Source organism: Sceloporus undulatus, chromosome 10 (genome assembly GCF_019175285.1).
Source record: "Sceloporus undulatus isolate JIND9_A2432 ecotype Alabama chromosome 10, SceUnd_v1.1, whole genome shotgun sequence".
Classification (NCBI taxonomy): domain Eukaryota; kingdom Metazoa; phylum Chordata; class Lepidosauria; order Squamata; family Phrynosomatidae; genus Sceloporus; species Sceloporus undulatus.
This window is the reverse complement of record NC_056531.1, coordinates 3,684,924-3,704,811: the sequence shown is the minus strand read 5'-3', so window position 1 is coordinate 3,704,811 and position 19,888 is coordinate 3,684,924. Positions and strand designations below refer to the sequence as shown.

General features: G+C 39.1%; 1 protein-coding gene across 2 annotated transcripts in view; it reads left to right on the top strand.

Annotated features, from left to right (window-relative positions):
• The window catches only part of SBNO1 (strawberry notch homolog 1), a 29,714-nt gene extending 10,776 nt beyond the window's left edge, over positions 1-18,938 (top strand). For both annotated transcript variants that reach the window (XM_042441800.1, XM_042441799.1), the window contains exons 10-32: positions 683-844; positions 1,437-1,572; positions 1,681-1,786; positions 2,666-2,819; positions 3,986-4,168; positions 4,324-4,421; positions 4,949-5,100; positions 5,409-5,606; positions 6,015-6,182; positions 6,688-6,857; positions 8,576-8,707; positions 9,266-9,401; positions 10,152-10,264; positions 11,453-11,524; positions 11,863-11,962; positions 12,429-12,503; positions 13,148-13,294; positions 13,847-13,941; positions 14,075-14,167; positions 14,593-14,730; positions 15,337-15,413; positions 16,297-16,490; positions 17,404-18,938. In XM_042441800.1, coding sequence (XP_042297734.1) covers positions 683-844; positions 1,437-1,572; positions 1,681-1,786; positions 2,666-2,819; positions 3,986-4,168; positions 4,324-4,421; positions 4,949-5,100; positions 5,409-5,606; positions 6,015-6,182; positions 6,688-6,857; positions 8,576-8,707; positions 9,266-9,401; positions 10,152-10,264; positions 11,453-11,524; positions 11,863-11,962; positions 12,429-12,503; positions 13,148-13,294; positions 13,847-13,941; positions 14,075-14,167; positions 14,593-14,730; positions 15,337-15,413; positions 16,297-16,490; positions 17,404-17,546 — 3,042 coding nt within the window. In that variant the 3' untranslated portion in view covers positions 17,547-18,938. The remainder of the gene's footprint in view (positions 1-682; positions 845-1,436; positions 1,573-1,680; positions 1,787-2,665; positions 2,820-3,985; positions 4,169-4,323; positions 4,422-4,948; positions 5,101-5,408; positions 5,607-6,014; positions 6,183-6,687; positions 6,858-8,575; positions 8,708-9,265; positions 9,402-10,151; positions 10,265-11,452; positions 11,525-11,862; positions 11,963-12,428; positions 12,504-13,147; positions 13,295-13,846; positions 13,942-14,074; positions 14,168-14,592; positions 14,731-15,336; positions 15,414-16,296; positions 16,491-17,403) is intronic.
• The last annotated feature ends 950 nt before the right edge of the window (positions 18,939-19,888 follow it).

Below are 19,888 nucleotides of genomic sequence, written 5' to 3'. Positions count from 1 at the left end.
ACAGTTGGGGATAAGCATTAGGTGTACTTATGTGAGATGCACATAACACTGCATATCATAGATACTTGTTGCAGCCTACTCTTTAAAGTTGTGTTGCTTCCCTGTTCAAGTTACTGTTCTACTGAACACTTGCTTGGAATATAGTATAATAGTAATGTGGTATAATAGTAGTGCCATTAATTAATTAATTGGTATTAAGTCATTACTGCGGGCACGATCCTTATGAACTAGAAGATTTTATGAACTAGAAGATTCTAATTGCTGTATTTTAAAAAGGTAACTTCTCCAAGCAGGATGGCAAAGGCACAAAACAAGATTAGGAGCCTTCTCTGTCTAGGTCCAGTTTACAAACTAAAGAAACTCTGTAGGACCAAGTGCTGCCTACTTATTCTGGGTTCAGCTTACTCCAGTTTCAGATAAATCCACTCATCTTAACCCAGTCAGTTCCAGTTTTGTGTTGTAAACTTAATTTTAAGCAATTGCTAACATATAGAAACTCAAGCAAAAACTTACCTCTAAAGGTTTAGAATCTTATTTCTTGTTACATAATATTTGCAGTTGTAGTAGCTTAGTGAGAATGAAATTGTTTATGTAGATGTTTGTAGTTGAAGCTTGAGGAGCTAATAATTGTGCTGGTCATAGAATTTCTTTCACACTCTTATTTTTTATTTTATTTTTTTAGTTCAAATATGGAAAAATTTCTTCCAAACACAATGGAAGTGTGAAGAAAGGTGTCATATTTGCCACTTACTCTTCCCTCATTGGGGAAAGTCAGTCTGGAGGGAAATACAAAACCAGACTCAAGCAGCTTCTTCATTGGTGTGGAGATGAATTTGATGGAGTTGTATCTTTTCAGTGTTTTAGTCTGGTGCAGCAACCAAACATTCCTTGAGCCTTTTCAAACTGTGATGCAAAGAATGTCTGATCCCATCCTTCACTTTGTTTTAGATTTTGTGTCGCACTATTTTTAAATGTCAGGATTAATAGATGTTTGGAACAGGTTTTTGTTAAAATGAGTGATGCTCCTGAACTTGACAAATCCTTTTTATAGTTAAGTACCAGTAATGGCACTGAATATAGGCAAATTTAGTTAATTCATTGATCTTTAATTACCTTTTTTCAAGAATTATATAACCTGTAGCACTCCAATTTTGTTGGACTTCCAACTTCCATCAGTCTAATTCAGTGTGGTTAGGATTAGTATGTAGAGAGATGTTGTAGTACCTTTGAGACTAACTAAAGAAAGAAGTTGGAGTGTGAAGTTTTGTAAGTTGCTTCTTCAGATGCATCTGGTGATACTGATTCTACAGATGAACACAGCTATATTTTTGAATTCTGCCACTATAGTTAGGATTGCATTGCTTAGATATGAGCAAAAACTACCTAGGGCAGTAAACTGTTGAATGAAAGTGACTATTCCTTAACCATTTATTCAGATAGTATTTGATGAATGTCATAAGGCTAAAAACCTTTGTCCTGTTGGTTCTTCAAAACCAACCAAGACGGGCTTGGCTGTTCTGGAGCTGCAGAATAAACTCCCAAAAGCCAGAGTTGTTTATGCTAGTGCCACAGGTATGTATTGTCTAATATCTGTACTGAATATGTGTGGTGTGCTTTTTGGATTTGCTTTCAGTTGATGGAAAGACGAAATAAAATTTTAAAATGTGAGTTTGCTTTTAGGTGCATCTGAGCCACGCAATATGGCATATATGAATCGACTTGGGATATGGGGTGAAGGAACTCCATTTAGGGAGTTTAGTGACTTTATTCAGGCTGTTGAAAGAAGGTATGTTCTTGTATATTGTGCTGTCTTAAACTCTGGAGGAGATATTGCTCAGTAGTAGAACATACAGTTTATTTGTAGAAGATCACAGTAGAACACTATGAATATCATTTGAATGTCTCTGGAGCAGTTTCTTGTTGAGCATTATTCATTAGGCAGTTGCATATGCTTTCTTGAAGATTTCGCTAGTGAGAGGAAATTCAGGATCTGTATGTAAACTCTGAAAATGGGGAATTATGTGTCAGTGCATTACCAAAAAGGTGCATTTAGCACTAAGAGTCCTTTTATTTGCCAGTTGTGACTATCAAAAGGGTCTAGTTTTGCTTTCAGAACTGTAAATCTGTGTTGCCTGAGGTTTTTAATTTTAGTACAATGGTGAGACAGCCCTTAATATGATTTGGGATGGAATTAGAACTTTGCTATTCACACAGTCTTAGAGCAGAGCCACATGCCCCCAAGGTTTGTGTCCTCTCTCTGAACCAGCTAGATTAATGGAGAGAGGTGCCCAGTTGAACTGAGAGCTCTTGTTTACACAAGCTAGGTGAGCCATGTAACCTGCAGTCCTTCAGCTTCAAAGACATTAGCTAATTAAATATGGAAAGGGGATGAATGCTTTCTGGTTCCAGATATCATGGTCAGTCAGAACTGGACCATGAGCAAAATCCACTCCATATTTGGAGGAGACTCCTTAAATCAAGGACAAGCTCATGGCATGCATCATCCTGTGTCCATGGCTTCAACATTTATAGCAATTTCATTTTACTATTCCACATTATCTGGCTTGCATGTAGTGCTGTCTTTTGCCAGCGTGTCCAGTAGCTGCATATTTGAAAAGAATTTCCATGCTTAAAATCACCTTGATGTTATCTGTTTCGTCTTCAGAGGTGTTGGTGCCATGGAAATAGTTGCTATGGATATGAAGCTAAGAGGGATGTACATAGCAAGGCAGCTGAGCTTTTCAGGTGTGACCTTCAAAATTGATGAAGTTCAGCTTTCTCAGCATTATGTTAAGATGTATAATAAATCTGTGAAAATGGTAAGTGTTTATAAATCTATGGCATAGCTTATGGTTAACCTAGGCATTGAATTTTTAGAGATGTTTGAAGATAAGAAATTTCCTACATGTAACTTGTATGTTGAAATTGATCCCTGATCTGATCTAAAGAAATATAGTCCTGACAACATCCCATTAAAGTCAGTGAGGTTTAGGCTAGTCATGACTGGTTTATTGTTTTGCTTAAAATGGGATGCAATCACAACTGTCTAGAGTGGGGCCAAAGGCTGAAGTTTGCTAGCTGACTTCTAATTCAGAGATAAAAGTGTCGCTTTATCAAATCAGTTTTCCTGATGTTATTAGTGAAGCTTTTGAGGACATTTTTGCAAGCAGTTTCCAATCAGTTACTTCAAAATCACTGCATTGGAACTCCTTGTAGCTAATTTAGAAAGTGCAGTATGATTAATGCTGCATGCCTGGTTTGTAAATCTTTACATACATTTTTTGTGCCATATTGTAACTTGATGTGAGTTGCACATGGGTTGCAGGTAGCAATAAATAATAAATATTATTGTTTATATTATTAATAATAAATCTCAGTGTTGGCACTACTATACTGCTATTTGTCAGGAAGCTGCATTTAAGAACAAGCCACAGATAGAATATGCACCTTATTTTAAAGCAGAAATGGTGTTACCAAAATCCTGGGAGCATGATTTTGTTTTGAAGCAAGGCTTATGTTTTTTTCCGCGCCTTGCTCTTAAATAAAAATGTCAGCTTCTTGTCACCTGAATTGCTGAATTTCAGTCTTGTGACAGGTGCAGCCTCTTTTGGGTTGGAAGGGATCCACTGTCGATCTTTGATGTAGCTATAGTGTTCAAATTGAGATTAAAAATACTAATGAAAAAAATAGTAATTTGAACAGAATAGAGGAATTCAGCCCAAAAGCAAAGGTTCCCTGCCCCTGGTGTTAATAGCAAAAACTTAGTAGTTAGGAAGTTAAACTAGACAAATTGCCTGAGCCAGATTATCTGAGGATTTCATATTCTTCCATACTTTGCTGTGTTGTGCAAGTCTGCGTTGCTTAAGAAGCTGATAAAAAGTGATGGGGAACTATTTTGTGTTTGTTTGTTCAGAGTATTTATACCCCTCCCTTCAACTGCAAAGGTTCTGAGTGGCTTACAATTACAGTTGTGTTCCTTTTCTAGTGGGTAAGTGCCAGAGAGAAATTTCAGCTAGCAGCTGACCTCATTGATGCTGAACAACGGATGAAGAAGTCAATGTGGGGCCAGTTTTGGTCTGCTCACCAGAGATTTTTCAAGTACCTCTGCATAGCATCCAAAGTGAAAAGGGTGGTGCAACTGGCCCGAGAAGAAATAAAAAATGGCAAAGTAAGTCTCAAGTGGACCCTGACTGTAAATTGTTCTCAGACTTTTTCCTTGTTCCCCTGGTAGCCTGGGGGGCTTGGAGTTTGAATGAAGCATAATGCACTGTATATTTAGAAGCACTTAAAATCTCAAGAGTGTGTGTTTGTTCCTCCTTCCAGTGTGTGGTCATTGGGTTGCAATCTACTGGGGAAGCAAGAACGTTAGAAGCCTTGGAGGAAGGTGGTGGTGAATTGAATGACTTCGTTTCTACAGCAAAGTAAGGCTTTTATCATTCATGCAAGTCTTGGGGGACATAACTTTTTAATTGTCTTAAAAGTCAAAGCACATTAGGGTAAAAATCAATATAGATTCTTCACATAGCTTAATTTTCAAAGTGTGACTAAAGAAGACAACTCTAAGATTGGCTAACAAATTGTTGATGTCTGTTACCTTCAAGTCATTTCCAACTTTTGACTACACTAAGATGAACATATCACATGGTTTTCTTGGCAAGATTTGTTCAGAGGAGTTACCTTTGCCTGAGATTGAGAGAATTTGGCTTACCCAAGTTCACTCAGTGAGTTTCCATGGCTGAGTAGGGATTCGAACCTTGGTCTCCCAGAGTCCTAAGTCCAACACTCAAAACACTACACAATGCTGGCTCTAATAAACAGTACTGAAGAGCAAAGTTAAATTTCAAGACGATATTGTATAAACAGCAGTGTTTAAAAATACTGGGGGAAGAGGTCTTATGGGTGTTTCTTTAAAGAAAATGAGCTGATTTTTTCCCTCCTAATTCTGCAGGGGAGTATTTCAGTCTCTCATTGAAAAACATTTCCCAGCTCCTGACAGAAAGAAGCTTTTTAGCTTGTTGGGAATAGACTTGTCTGTGCAGAGTAATCACAGTTCTCCTAGGGACAGTCCTTGCAAGGAAGACAAAGTGAAGAAACGCAAAGGTAAGGCTTGTTACTTTTGTAATTACCACTTCTGGAAGTCTTGAACTGTGACTGTCTCGGGACCTGTTAATATAACAAATATTATATTTTTCATTTGAAATATTGTGATCGTTAAACATCTACAAGTCCTTTGCTAATAAGCAGTGGTGAAGAATGTCCCATCTGCCCTAGCCAGCTAAGCCATAGTGAAGGATAATGAAAGTTACATCCTTAACAACTCTGGAGTGCCACATGGTCCCCATCCCTTCTGTAGACAGTGAGTGTCACTTTTTGAGAACACCTGCTTTTATGCTCTTTTTATGAACAAGGTGAAGAAATTACCAGAGAAGCCAAGAAAGCTCGTAAAACTGGAGGATTAGCTGGCAGCAGTTCTGATGAGAGTTACAGTGAGTCAGATGCATCTGACAACGAAGAGAGTGATAATGAGAGCTCCCATTTTTTAAGTTCTGGAGACGACGATGACTTCAACCCATTTAGGGATGAATCTAGTGAAGATGATGAAGATGGTGAGACAATACGGGTATCTTATTTGTCATTTAAAAATTTTAAATGGTTACCTTGGTTGCACACACCATTTGTTGCAGTTCCACTATATAGACTCTAGAGCAAAGGTGGGCAGAGTGTGGCCTGCTGCCCACATGTGGACCCCCAGGTCCTTTCGTCCCAAAAAATGTCAAAAATAGTTTTTCCTTCTGCTCCCAAATGCCCCCAAATGCACTCCAGGCTAATGTGCCCCCCTAGTCTTCCATAGTCACCCACCTCTGCTCTAAAAGGTTGAGCATTGTATGAAACCATTTAGCACCAGTTTGCCAACACCTGAAACCCATTTAGCAACCAGCTCCAATCTGTGATGTCACATATTTGAGGACTATTCTTTTGCCTTTGCTGCTTTAACTTTTTTTCTTTGTCTTCAGACCCCTGGCTAATCAGAAAAGAGCATAAGAAAAATAAAGAGAAGAAAAAGAAGAAAAGTATAGACCCAGATTCTATTCAGAGTGCCTTATTAGCATCTGGTCTGGGATCTAAACGACCCAGTTCTCTATCCTCCACAGCTGTGACATCTACTACTACAAATATTTCGGGTATGTTGAATATATTTAGGGGGAACTGTGCTGGCCATACAGCAAAATGAAACAAAATGCAAAATCCACAAAAGAGCTGCAACTTTATTGGCCAACCAAAATGCACAAAACACATCATACAAACCATGAAAGCTCCACTATTCATCAGGCAGGGGGCATTAAAAAAAATCATACAGGAAAGGAAATGAATTAATGGTGTTGGAGTTACAGGCTTACATTTTGTATCAGAACTTGTCTCTGTTGTAGTTCAGCTGATTTGGAGTGATCTCAGAGGCTGCTCCCCTCTTTGCCATGTAGGAACTGAGACAAAAGACAGTAAAATTTAAATTCCCATTATCAGCAGCTAAGTGACTCCCCTTTGGATCCAAGGTATGTCTGTTTTTTGTGAAGACAGACATGTTGAATGTGAAGCCTCTGAGTAGGGTTTTGAAGCTAGCATACTATTGGAAGCAACACTCCCATGTATGTAAAATATTCAACTTTGTCCCCCTTTTATAATCTGCAGCTAACAGTAATACCAATACTGGTTTCGTAACAAGTCAGGATGCTGTTGAAAGAGCCCAGCAGATGAAAAAAGAATTGCTGGATAAATTGGAAAAACTGTCAGAAGATCTTCCTCCTAATACACTGGATGAGCTTATAGATGAACTGGGTGGTCCGGAGAATGTAGCTGAGGTAGGTTCTGGGATTTGAGTAGTCTGGGAACAAGACTTGTCAGTCTAGTGAGGGACAGGGCTAAATTTTGGAAATAGCAAGACAGAAAGGATGTGTATATATACAGGTAGCTTAGCATGTTTGAAACATTATTTAACTGTTTCATGTACTCCTAAAAAAGTGTAATTTTACAAAATAACTCCCTAGTGCTTGTCTTGTCTCCCAAATACCTGTGCACTCATTGACCTGAACTTTGGAAAGTTGGGAGAAAGTCTGCAATTTAGTGAGGAATATATGATCCAATTTGCCCTGTGATCATATATTTCATGACTAAAAGCAATAATAGTCTTGGCCTGATCTCAAAGCTGTATGTTGTTTTGCCCTTGACATCTTCTAGAAACAAATGTGTTGCCTCTAGGTGTTGTTCACAAATGAATATGACATCCCTTCATTACAGAAGGGCTTGTTAGGTTCACAAGTTAGGTTTCATCTTGCTTTCAAGTACAGTGGTGCCTCGGGTTACGAAATTAATTCGTTCCGCGGCCGCTTTCGTAACCCGAAAAGCCTTCGTAAGCCGAAATGCCACAGGCGCTAATGGGGAAAAAGCCGCGGCTCTGCCGCGGCTCCATTTAAAATAGCGCCGAAGTTTTTTCGTAACCCGAAAAGACATTCGTAACCCGGAGCAATTATTTTCTATTGCATTTTTTCGTATCCCGAAAATTTCGTAACCTGGGTAATTCGTATCCCGAGGTACCACTGTAAACTTGAGAACTAGCTTTCAAGTTCAGACAGCTGTCACTTTTTCTTGGTCTCCTCCTTTGGGTGAGCACCTGAAGCTAAACAATTCTGCTTTCAAGAAGATGCATAAAAGTATTTGTGCAAATAGTTTTGCTAGGATAATTCTCTGCAAAAGGGATTTCTAACACATCTTGCTTTTATATAGTACCATCTATGCCTGTGGGTTTCGTTGTTGTGTGTGTTGTATGCTTTCAAGTCATTTCCAACTGCTGTTTGTCTTGCCCATTGTAGGCAGGTACATAGCTACATTAGGAGCAGCTAGAATAGAATCCCATCCTTTACCAGCTCAAGCTTTGTTGCACTGTTTACAATAGATAGACTGTTGCAGTGCAACACCGAAACTTTGTGTTGTGTCAGATATTCTGGGACATGCATAAGGGACTGCAAAATGAAAGAGTTTAATGTTTTAATAGAGCCTTAGCACAATGGAAGTGGAGCTCAGGAAATTAAAAAGCTGGATAGCCCACTCAGAATTCAAGTGTTATATTTCATCTTGATGGGTTGAAAGAAATGTTTTTATGTCAATTTCTCCCTTGAAATGTGAATAACTGAGCAGTTTCAGTTTTAACACCATGGGAATCTGCTATTCAAAGAGAAAAACTATTATATATTTATTTGTTACTGGATATTGAGTGCCCTAATGGTAGTCACTTAGGATCTGACCAATCAACCCACCCATCTCTATCCAAATTTCCATTCTCCAGAGTCATAAACCTATAAGTGGCATCAAGGTAAGGCAGTTTAAGGGGAAAAGAAAAACCTGAGTTAGTCTGTCAGTTTGTTAGTGTAAGTCAGGCTGGTGGGCAAAGCATGGCAGAAATGGGCAAGTTGGTTCATCAGATCAGTTCTTGGGCTGCCATAAAAGAGGCCATGAGTTGGAAGTGTTTAATGGGTGCCTTGAAATATTATGTAACTTGCTGAAGCATCTCATTCTTTCACAGATGACAGGTCGCAAAGGAAGAGTTGTGAGTAATGATGATGGGAGCATCTCTTACGAGTCAAGGTCTGAGCTTGATGTTCCTGTTGAAATCTTAAATATTACAGAGAAACAGAGATTCATGGATGGTGATAAGGTAACCATTTTTTGGTGTTTTCAATTAAAATTCATGTAAAGTAGATCAACAAGCTGTAAATCTTATTGGCAACTCCCACACACAACACATCAGTATAGAAGTTACATTTAAAAAAACAAAAAACTAAGCTGGTTATGCAGGGCTAAAAAAACCCTAAGCTGGTTATGCGGAGTTCTTGCTTAAAACATTTCAATGTATCAGTTTGCCAAGAAGGACAAAAGCAGGATCGTTTCTTGTGTAGTAAGTATATTCTGTGGGTGCATCAGTAAGAAAAGTGAGGCTGATATCTTCTGAGTATCACATGCTGCAGTCACTTTTTCCACATTATGAATAATGGAGCTGGGTCCAAAATATCTGCAGTTTACAAGAGGAATTTGCACTTCTTGTAGAACTGTTATGTTTCTGAATTACTTTTGTAAAACAAAGATCACATTTTCTTGATTCGCTTGTCAAGGGCTTAGAGTATTACCCAAAATACTCAACTTGTTCACAGTCACAGAAAAACTAATCTCTTGCGAAATGACACCTCTCTTTTCTCCTTTTTCCTCTGTCTTAAAGAACATTGCCATTATCTCTGAAGCAGCCAGCTCAGGCATATCACTGCAGGCAGACCGAAGAGCAAAAAACCAGCGGCGTAGGGTGCATATGACTCTGGAGTTGCCATGGAGCGCAGATAGGGCGATACAGCAGTTTGGTGAGTAGTTATACTTAAAAATGGTTCTTCTCTGTAAATATGATGAGTAAAAGGACTTACAGTTTTAACAAATCAGTACTGGACAATTCTTTAATACAGTGAAGCTACTAAAAGAATGTGTGTAGGCTTACATATTGAACAATATTTTGATGAACAGGAGTTCAGTCTTTGCTAGGTTTTGTACATCAAAAGTAAATTCAGGAAGGAGCCATCCAAGGATGCATGAGCTAGTTATTGGTTGGGTCTAAGTCACATCATACAAGTCTGCTTTAACATACTGAACTCCTGGTTCCTCTCACAGTTTTTCCTCCTACTTCATCCCATGTGCCAGGAGTAGGAGGAAGGTGTCTTACCTAGGATTTGACTTAACATTTGCTCCAAGGGCAGAGCCATGCAAATTTTTTTTACTCCTTCCTTTTCTGTTTTCCTTCTTCTGGTCTTGCCAGCCTACCAAAAAGTGCATTTTTAACCAAGCTCATAATCTGTCTAGGCCTTTCTGTTGAATGTGCTACTTCTCTCTCTCATGGTTATGCTTAAAAAAAATTGGTCAGTAGGGTTTCATAAACTGTTCAGAAATAAATGATTGCTGGTACAGATTTTTAGAATTCTTGTAACACAGTGAAAGCCACTGTTTGGGGTTGTAGATTCAACCACTGTGGGAAAGGAAGGAGATAACCCGTTTCTCTATCAAATATTTTGGTGGTGGCCTGACCTGAATGCACAAAATTTGTTTTTCTCCCTAATACTTAGGCCGAACTCACAGGTCCAACCAAGTTACTGCACCGGAATATGTCTTCCTAATTTCTGAGCTGGCAGGAGAGCAAAGATTTGCATCTATTGTTGCCAAACGACTGGAAAGCTTGGTAAGATGATTATTGACCAGACTTTGGACCAAGGAATGCAAAAGGGAATTCTGATTCAAAGTTAATGGCTAGAATGATTTCTTTTTCAGTTACACCATTAAGATCTATCATTAGACAGAATGAAGCAGCTTATGCTGGAATATGCTCAGGAGGGGTATTTGCTAGCGTTTTAGCTGCTTCTTCCTGTTGGAGGAGGGAGTTCTATGTGGCCTGTCTTGTACTCTCTAAGCTGACCTGTTCACCTTGGTGTAGTGTCCCATTGCTAGTGTTGAAGTAAGGTTCAGTTGTCAATAAAGTTAGCTTCTGTATAAATAATAAATAAATAAATAAATAAATTATTTATATACCGCCCTTCTATGAACCAGGGCGGTGTACAACATAAAATCATATACAATACATCCAATAAAAACAGCGAATACATTAAAAACATCTACATTAAAACATTCTAGCCAGCATGTCACTGCTGACATAGAGGGGGGGAAGAGACTAATCGAAGCCTTTGTCAGGGAATGCTTGTGTGAACAAGAGTGTCTTCAGCTCCTTCTTGAACTGGACCAGGGAGGTGGCCGAGCGGAGCTCAATGGGCAGAGAGTTCCAGAGGGTCGGGGCCAAGATGGTAAAAGTCCTCCTTGATGTGGAGGCTAGTCTGGCCCCTGGAACCCTCAATAGCTGTTGCCCAGATGTTCTGAGAGTGCAGGGCGGATTGTATGTATGACCCAGGGGTCAAGTGTACTAGTTTTTGGTCATACATTATTCAGCAGATAACTGCAGTGCTGGTGAGTCTTGGTGCTCTCTCAATTCTGGCAGTGTGAATTCATTTTTAATTATTAGAACCAGGACAGAATATAAAGGCAGGATTTTTTTTTTCAGTGTTTGTATTGGCTGTTTTGTTGTGTAGATACCTTGGTGAGTTTATTTGGCTGTTAGAGCGTACGCTTTGTATCAGGATTTGACTGTCCGGATTGCCCTGTCCCATATTGTTCAGTGGCAGTACTGACACATCCGCACACATGTTACCAACATTGAATAATATGGGATGCAAGCATCCGATTGTATAAGTTTTATTTTAATTTAACTGTGTTTGTGTTAGGTTGCTGCTGTTGTTTTTACAAAGGATTGCAGCACGTAGCTTAGTTTTTGTTAAAGGACAGAAATTGTCTTTGTTATAAAGCTACTGTTTTTCAACAGGGAGCTCTAACTCATGGTGACAGAAGAGCAACAGAAACAAGAGATCTGAGCAGGTTCAACTTCGACAACAAGGTATGAATTTTGGTCCATTTGTAAGAAGCCATGCCCTACCATGTGACTAAATTTTGGAAGATGTATAACTATTGTCATTCTGTGCTTTTTGTTTCCCTTTTGAGAGAAGTATTTTATATTTTAATGTAAATAGTCTTATAAGATGAAACTGCTTGACTTCTTGGGGGACCAACAAAAGATTTTGTTGGTCCCCCAACCATGCTAAAATACATTACACCTGCAGATGGCAATGACTTTTTGCTTTGCTGCAACAGCCTAACATAGCCTTTTAAAATCGTTGGTTGAAGAAAGATGTCGATATTTATGTTCATTACAGTAGCTTTTCTCTTTCCCCTTAGTACGGCCGAAATGCTTTGGAAATAGTAATGAAGTCCATTGTGAACTTAGATTCTGCATTAGTCTCTCCGCCGGCTGACTATCCAGGAGAGTTCTTTAAAGGTATATAAATTCATTTTTGAGTGCTTAGGAATCACTTGCGTGAGTTAAAAAAGAGAGACTTTCTGGCTGAAGAGTGGGGTATAAATACAGCAAATAAATAAATAAATAACCAATTTGTAGAACAAATTGAAATGGAATTGTGCAATTTAATCAGGAGATTGGATTATACTTTAAACAGGTTCGCTAAATTTAATTTAACAGATCATGTTCTAACTACACGGCTTTTTAAAATTTCATTGGTTCATAGGAACACAAACACTTCAGATAAAGGCACTCTTAATTGCAGGCCCATCAGATCTTTGTCTAGTAAACCTTGTCACACCTTTATGCTGCTGTTATTTATTTTAGAGCTCATTATCATCACCGTTGTTTGATACTTGGGTCACGTTTTTGTAAACCTGCTAGTGAGTCTTTAGGATGTAGCCCATGCCAGACTCAGTAAGTAATGTCCCTCTTCTCCTCCTAGATGTCCGACAAGGATTAATAGGTGTGGGACTAATAAATGTAGAAGACCGGTCAGGAATTCTAACACTTGACAAAGGTAATTATGTTCTTTAATGTCTGTGTGAATTGTAGGCACTGAGCCTCAAAATCAGTAACAGTTATCTCCATGTTAGAATAAAACAATACTGGGGAAGAATCTGAAGCCTTTGATAAAAGCTCTAGGAACTATGATTGTTCTGACCCAATACAGAAGATGCTATGGGACATAGAGCAAAAAGTGATGTAGATGCTGTTATGGCAGGAATGGATGTGGCTGTGTTGTGGAATCTTGGAATTGTTCATACTGCATTGATGTAGAGAGAATAGTGCAAAGCATGTTTGTAAGCAGGAAACAAAAAATAGACAAACTCCATGTGCAGTTAGCCAGTACATGACAGCTCTATGTACTGAAGATGGTCAACTGTTTATTCTCCAACAGGAATCCCACAAGAAGAACATGAGCACAATGCTTATGTTCCCAAGCCATGAGTATACAGAGGCACATAGCTTCTGTTCCTGGAGATAATGTATAGCCATCATTATGAATAGCCATTAATGGCCTTATCCTCCACAAATTTGTCTAGGATAAATGGTTAGAATTTCAGTCTGCTTTTTTCCTATTCAGAATATTTTCAAAAACAAAAAATATTTTCAAAAACTTCAGGATTCTGTCTTAAATTGCTTCATGTATTCTTGTTTTAGATTACAACAATATAGGGAAATTCCTGAACCGAATTCTGGGTATGGAAGTGCATCAGCAGAATGCATTGTTCCAGTATTTTTCGGACACGCTAAATGCAGTAATACAGAATGCAAAAAAGAATGGAAGATACGATATGGGCATTTTAGGTAAGTGTAGGGAAAACTTGCAGCTTGTTACACAGAGCCTCTGTGGGAGTCAGGATGCTCCATTGCCAGTAATAGAGGCAGATGAAAACAACAGCCACATGACACCATGCAACTGTATGCTGCCCTCCTTGCCAGGAACAAGACAGCATCTTTTATTGGTACCTAGTACGTCTTATATGGTCACCCACTTTCCTGATAGCTGCTACTTTGACTGTTCTGTTCTTCTGTCATTTGCTCCCCTTCCATAGTCACTGTTGGTTGTTCCTGTTTCAGTAGCTTTCAGTGTGGCTGTTTGTCCCCCAGACCTAATGACTGTATTGTTCATGTTAGCCCTTGAAGTGGCAAAGTGGGCAAGGGTCCATTTTTTCCTTTGGCAGCCCTAGAAAAAAGGGTATTGTTGCTCAGTGGAAGAGGGTGGTATGGAAAATGGACCTTTTCTTCACATATGCCACATCAGGAACACGTCAGTCGTTAGATATATCTATCCTTTATTCTTCTGTATGGGCTTTACTGATACAGCACCATGTATCTTGTGTCTCCTTTTTCTTGAAGATCTGGGCTCAGGAGATGAAAAAGTGAGGAAAGCAGATGCTAAAAAGTTTCTAACACCAGGATATTCTACCTCAGGACACGTTGAATTGTATACTGTAAGTTGTTTGGTTCCTCTGGATTAATATTAATCTTGGCATAGCTGTTAAGTTCCTTTCAAACTGTGAAATAATAAAACGTTTGATTCCAACACTTTTGATTAAATATGCTTCATGCTTCAATGTACTACAGATCAGTGTGGAGAGAGGGATGTCTTGGGAAGAAGCAACTAAGATTTGGGCTGAGCAGACTGGACCAGAAGATGGATTTTATTTATCTCTACAGGTAAGACTTATCTTCTCTGCAAATGTCCAGTTGATGAACATATTTTCATAAAGGAAAATTGAATTGTGACTACTCAAAAGCACATTAATTTAATTGTCCATTTATTACATTTTAAGTACATGAATACAAACTTGGAAATAGCTTTCTGTTGTGCATCACTTTACACTTTGGTGACATTTTGTTGCTCATCTAGTCACACTGGAACAGGGAGAATTGAGGAGGAGTTCCCTCTAATGTGGGCGAGTGATTGTGAAAGAAATGAAGGGTTGCTAGCAACTGAGCCGAAACTTCATGTAGGAAAATAAGTCCACATGTTAATTGTTCTCCTGCAGAGCATTTGGAGAACATTATATGTTTCATCAGAGTAGGTGACTGAAACCTTGACACGTTTAAACCACATTTTCACTTGGCTTTCTTTTTTCTAGATACGAAACAATAAGAAAACTGCCATTCTGATGAAGGAAGTGAATCCCAAAAAAAAGCTTTTCCTGGTTTATAGACCAAATACTGGAAAACAATTGAAGTTGGAAACCTATGCAGAAATAAAGAAAAAATATAAAAAGGTTATTTGATGCTTTACTTAAATCAGTTTTGACTACTTCCTCTTATATATGATGTTCTCAAAAAATATATTACCGTAAGTCAATGATCTTGGTTAACAGAGATAACAAAAATATTCATGATATGTATGAATTCCATTGAAAGTGTCAAAATTAGATGTTAAAGGATTTAATATGTCTATTTCTATGTGCAGTTATTACCTTTGTGTCCCTTCTTCAGGCCCCATACTTTTCCTGGCTAGTTGCATATCCTAATGTGGGCTGCCCTCTTCCACACATTGACTGACTATCCTATCCAGTCATTGATGCTGACGATCACTTCCAGCACTTTTAAGAGGCTGCCTGAGAAATGTCAAATGCATACCTAGAAAGGGTACCGTTCAAATGTAGCTTTGCAAGCCATAGTTTTCCTACCCAGGTTGTCGAATTATGGTTCAAATTGTGTGAACAGGGGCCAAACCTCACACATGTGGCTAAAACAACACAAGCTTGAGATTCCTCAAGACCTAGCTTTTTCATCCCATCCAGATCATGAATTGATGTTGCATCTGAATGGACAAATAGTCAAATCTGACCATAATACATCTCTAATAATTATTTGATTATCAGGTATCTTCTGATGATGCTCTTCCTCACTGGTTAGAGCAGTACACGTCATCTGCAGACACTTGCACCCATGCTTACTGGTAAGTTCTTAAAAAGTCATTGAGAGAGAGAGAGCGAATGCCACACAATTTGATTTCTTCAGGCTTAATTTGGGGATAGTAGCTCAGTGTGGGAGCATATGAGAAGGAAGCTTCAGCATAAAAAGTGGGGAAACAATTGCTTTAGCTTTACTGTGCCAAATACCTAGCAGGAGTGTTAATCTTATCTGGGTTTTGTAATAATTGTGTGTGAAACTGATCACAGACTTCCATACTGTTTCTTAAGCTTAGCCTGTACATAGGTTTCATGAGAAATGGCTGGATTGAGAGGATTTCCCTTTAGCGGGTGGAGGGTATTCCGAAGCATTTGATTCCTATGTCAGAGCTTTGAAAGGTTAATTTTTGTAGTTAAAATTCCCAGAATTCTCCCAGGTCAGGTGATCAGTAGCTATGCTGTCAGGGAAACTCTTGAGTTTCCCTGCCAGCATAGCTCTTACCTTGCTATTCTGTAGAACTGTTGCTAGGGCCTAAGTAGAGCTTGCTTTGTTAATGAGTGAAATAAATGGATACTGTGCTTCTAGGCCTATTTGGTTTTTCCAGTTGCAGTGTCTACTTTGATGTACCATCTTTTTTTTTTCAGCCAATGCTATTAACCTGGCAATCCCCAATGTTAAGCCAATTGTTATTTTTCCATTTTCTGTCATATCTGTCATGACTGCTACCAGCAGTAATGATACAAAGCTTTATAGTGAGTAAGGAGGAGTTCTTCTTTGTCTATATCACATATCTGAGAAAATCATTGATTTACCATTTTCTTCATACAAGTTCATCCTCCTTATGTGTTACTTTTTATGGAAAAGTAAACGTGGGCTGTTCTTCTGCTTTAAGAAAATTGAATGTCGTAATTCCATCTCCCCCTGTTCAGGAGAGGCAACTGTAAAAAAGCAGGCTTGGGCCTGGTTTGCGAAGTGGGTTTACGTTGTCGGACTTACTATGTCCTGTGTGGTTCAGTCTTGAGTGTCTGGACGAAAGTGGAAGGCGTTCTAGCTTCAGTGAGTGGTACCAATGTTAAAATGCAGATTGTTCGACTAAGAACAGAGGATGGACAAAGAATTGTAGGTGAGTGATATGTCTTGGGGTCTCTGTGGCCAGGAGCCCCTGAGCTGTGCAACTGGTTTCTCATACATAATGAATTTTGGTCTGTCTTGAAAAGGATGCCTACCTGCTCCCTATACAGTGGTGCCTCGGGTTACGAAATTAATTCGTTCCGCCGCCGCTTTCGTAACCCGAAAAGCATTCGCAAGCCGAAATGTCATAGGCGCTAATGGGGAAAAGCCGCGATTTTGTGCGAAAAAGCCGAAAAAACATTCGTAACCCGGAACAATTATTTCCTATGGGATTTTTTCGTATCCCGGAAATTTCGTAACCTGGGTATTTCGTATCCCGGGGTACCACTGTACTCTGCATTATCTTTCCCCCCAAGGCTGTGTATCTCAGTCTGCAACCTGTTTTGCTTTTGTATTGTGGAAGCATCTTAGTTGAAAAAGCAAGGGGCCTGCATTACAAAGTGAAAAAAATCTTCTGGGTGGACACAAGCCCTTAAGCATTTCTCAAGTAGCCTTTTCAGCTTCATCTCTGAATTTTAAATGAAGCAAACATCAGAGGCGAAACAGTCAAAGCTGCAATTGTTGTTAACCATCACCTTTGTAGTGGATAAGAATAGTGCCCTATCCCACATGAAGAGGAAACTGACCTTAAAAGAGATTAAAATGAGCAGAAGAGCATATGTCCTTAAGGTTTGTACCACCTGCCCTGGTAAATTTTGTGATTTGGTGCATGTGCGGTACTAAGTATGTGTATGAAGTTGCAGCATCTGGAACTGACATGCCATAAACTGTTGGAGCCAAACAGCTAGTTATGCCTACCCTTGATCCATTACCCTGGCAGTCCAGTTTAAGCCAAGACGAAATGTTGCAGGTATTTCAATGTTATGGATGACTGTCATAAAATCCAATCCGCTCTTCTGTTACAGGGCTGATCATTCCCGCAAATTGTGTGTCCCCCCTTGTAAACCTTCTGTCAACCTCAGACCAGTCTCAACAGCTTGCAGTGCAACAGCAACAGATATGGCAGCAGCATCACCCACAGAGCATTACCAACTTCAACAATGCATGAGAGAGTCTTTGGTATTTGGCTGTAAAAGCGTGTATCATTACATATTTTTTAAAATATCAGGGACAGATTCCAAAGAAATAACTTTCAGTTCCATCATGCTTAGAACTGTACAGAAGTTAAGAGGCATCTGAAGGGTGGTCAAACTGAAAGCCAAACCATTGCTTTACAGTGGTCCGTGTGTCCTTTTTTTAAAAAAATTCTTTTGTGCTCTTTGTAGTGCTTCTTTTTACAGTTGTTTTTGTCCTACTTGAGCTACAAATCATAACTTTTGTGTTTGAAGAGGCTTGAAAATTCCCAACCAAGCTGTCCATTCACCTTGTCATTACAGTGCTCAGGGTTAAATGCAGCATATAGGTGCCATTGCTGCAGGAGAGGTCCTCAGATGCATGTATTTTCAGTTCATATATAAAGGCAACATATATATATATATATATATATAGTATTGGTGGTGACAGAGGTCTCAATCTATACGAAAGAGTACATTTATTTTACAAAGCAGCATGAAGTTTAGAAGTTTGCAAACCATGCGTTCAAGATTGCTCCCATTTCTGTTTTGGCCGTGCATGTCTTCAGATCAGGCATGAGCAAGAGAAACCCACACAAGAAGTCAGCTTGGAGGGAGAGAGACGTACAATCTCAGTGCAGCATTGAAGAGTCCATTTTTTTTTTATTTGAAAAATGGAATTTCTACCATGATTGCATTTTTTCTGGCTTTCTCCTATAAGTTACATATTTGAATCTGCAACGTGTTCTTCTGTGCGTGTTTGACGAAAACATCTTAAACATTTTAAAAAGTTCCTTTTTAAAAATAATGTATTAATGGTGTTCTTAATGTGTGCTGCGAGAAAGGCTTTTTTAAAAAGCCTGTTTCTTTTGTTTTCGTTCTTTCGCCCGTTTCCTTCCCAATAAGATTTCAGGAAACGCAAATGCAAATTTACTTCCATTTCACATTACATCCCTTTTTTAAGCCTTTTTTTGTTACTGAATACCTTACTTAACTTGTAAATTAGACAACTGGGGAGGGGGGCAGTGGCACGTGAGGGGTCTGATGTATGTGCTGGGTTGATTTATTTTTTATGTTGCCCCGTAACTTGAATACTTTTATGTTGTAAGACATTGTAGAGTTTATCCTGGAGCTGTTTAAAATTGTACATGTACAAAATGTGAATAGTCACTTATCTAAAAATATGGGTAAGTTTTGTTTTGCCTATAATAGTAGATGTTTATAAGAAAGTGAAGGACAATGTTTGTCATTTTTCTTGCTTGCACAGGTTGCACTATTGAAAATTTGAGATTGTATAAACCTGTCCACAGAACTGCAAGATACCGAAATCTTGTAGGTGTCAAATTAAAAAAACAAAACAAAACAAAAAAACCCTATTGTTCTAACAAGCAATGAGTCCTGTTTTTAATTAATTGGTTGCAAGACCCTTTTTGTGTTTGAATTGTGGGACAAGTTCGTGCCACTTATTTCCTGAACTGCTGTATACCTCAAGTTAAATAGTTAAAAGCAGGGGTAGGAAACCGTTTTGAGCCGGGGGGGCCGGGTTGCTGTCCCTCAGACAACTGGGGGGCCGAAGCCAAAAGATAAATAATTAAATAATTTAAAAATAAATAAATAAATAAATAAATAAAGCGGGACAAATGTAGGACAACATTTTCAAATGGTGGACACTTTTTTTTAAAAAGTGGAGGACAAGCAAAAAAAATTTGCTGATTTTTTTAAAAATGTTAATATAAATGCATGTTTCTGAGGCGTCTATAGACAATTGCCCCTGCGCGCGAGAGGCCAAAGGCCCCGGCGGCAATCGGTGGCAGGACCGGGCTGGGGCCGGTCCCAAGGCCTCGCCGAGCCGCATCCGGCCCGTGGGCCGCAGGTTGCCTACCCCTGGTTAAAAGGCTCTTGAGTCTCTGCATGATTTCCAGCTCTGCCCTTGCTTTTTTCCAATCAGACACATTGCTGCGTTGCATACAAGCCAACCACAGCCACTATAGCAGAAATTACTCACCTTCTGTGGATTGTGCCTTGTTGGCTCTGTTCTGAGCTTGTCCCATTCCAGTCAAAAGGTATGTTTGGATCAGTGCTGCCTCCAGTTGGATCTAGGAGTCCAAGTAGAACACAAGTTGAACATGAGTCAACAGTGCGATGCGGCAGCTAAAAAAGCCAATGCGATTTTAGGCTGCTTCAATAAAAGTATAGTGTCTAGATCAAGAGAGGTAATAGTGCCACTATATTCTGCTTTGGTCAGACCCCACTTGGAACATTGTGTCCAGTTCTGGGCACCACAATTCAAAAAGGATGTGGAGAAACTGGAGCGTGTCCAAAGGAGGGCGACTAAAAT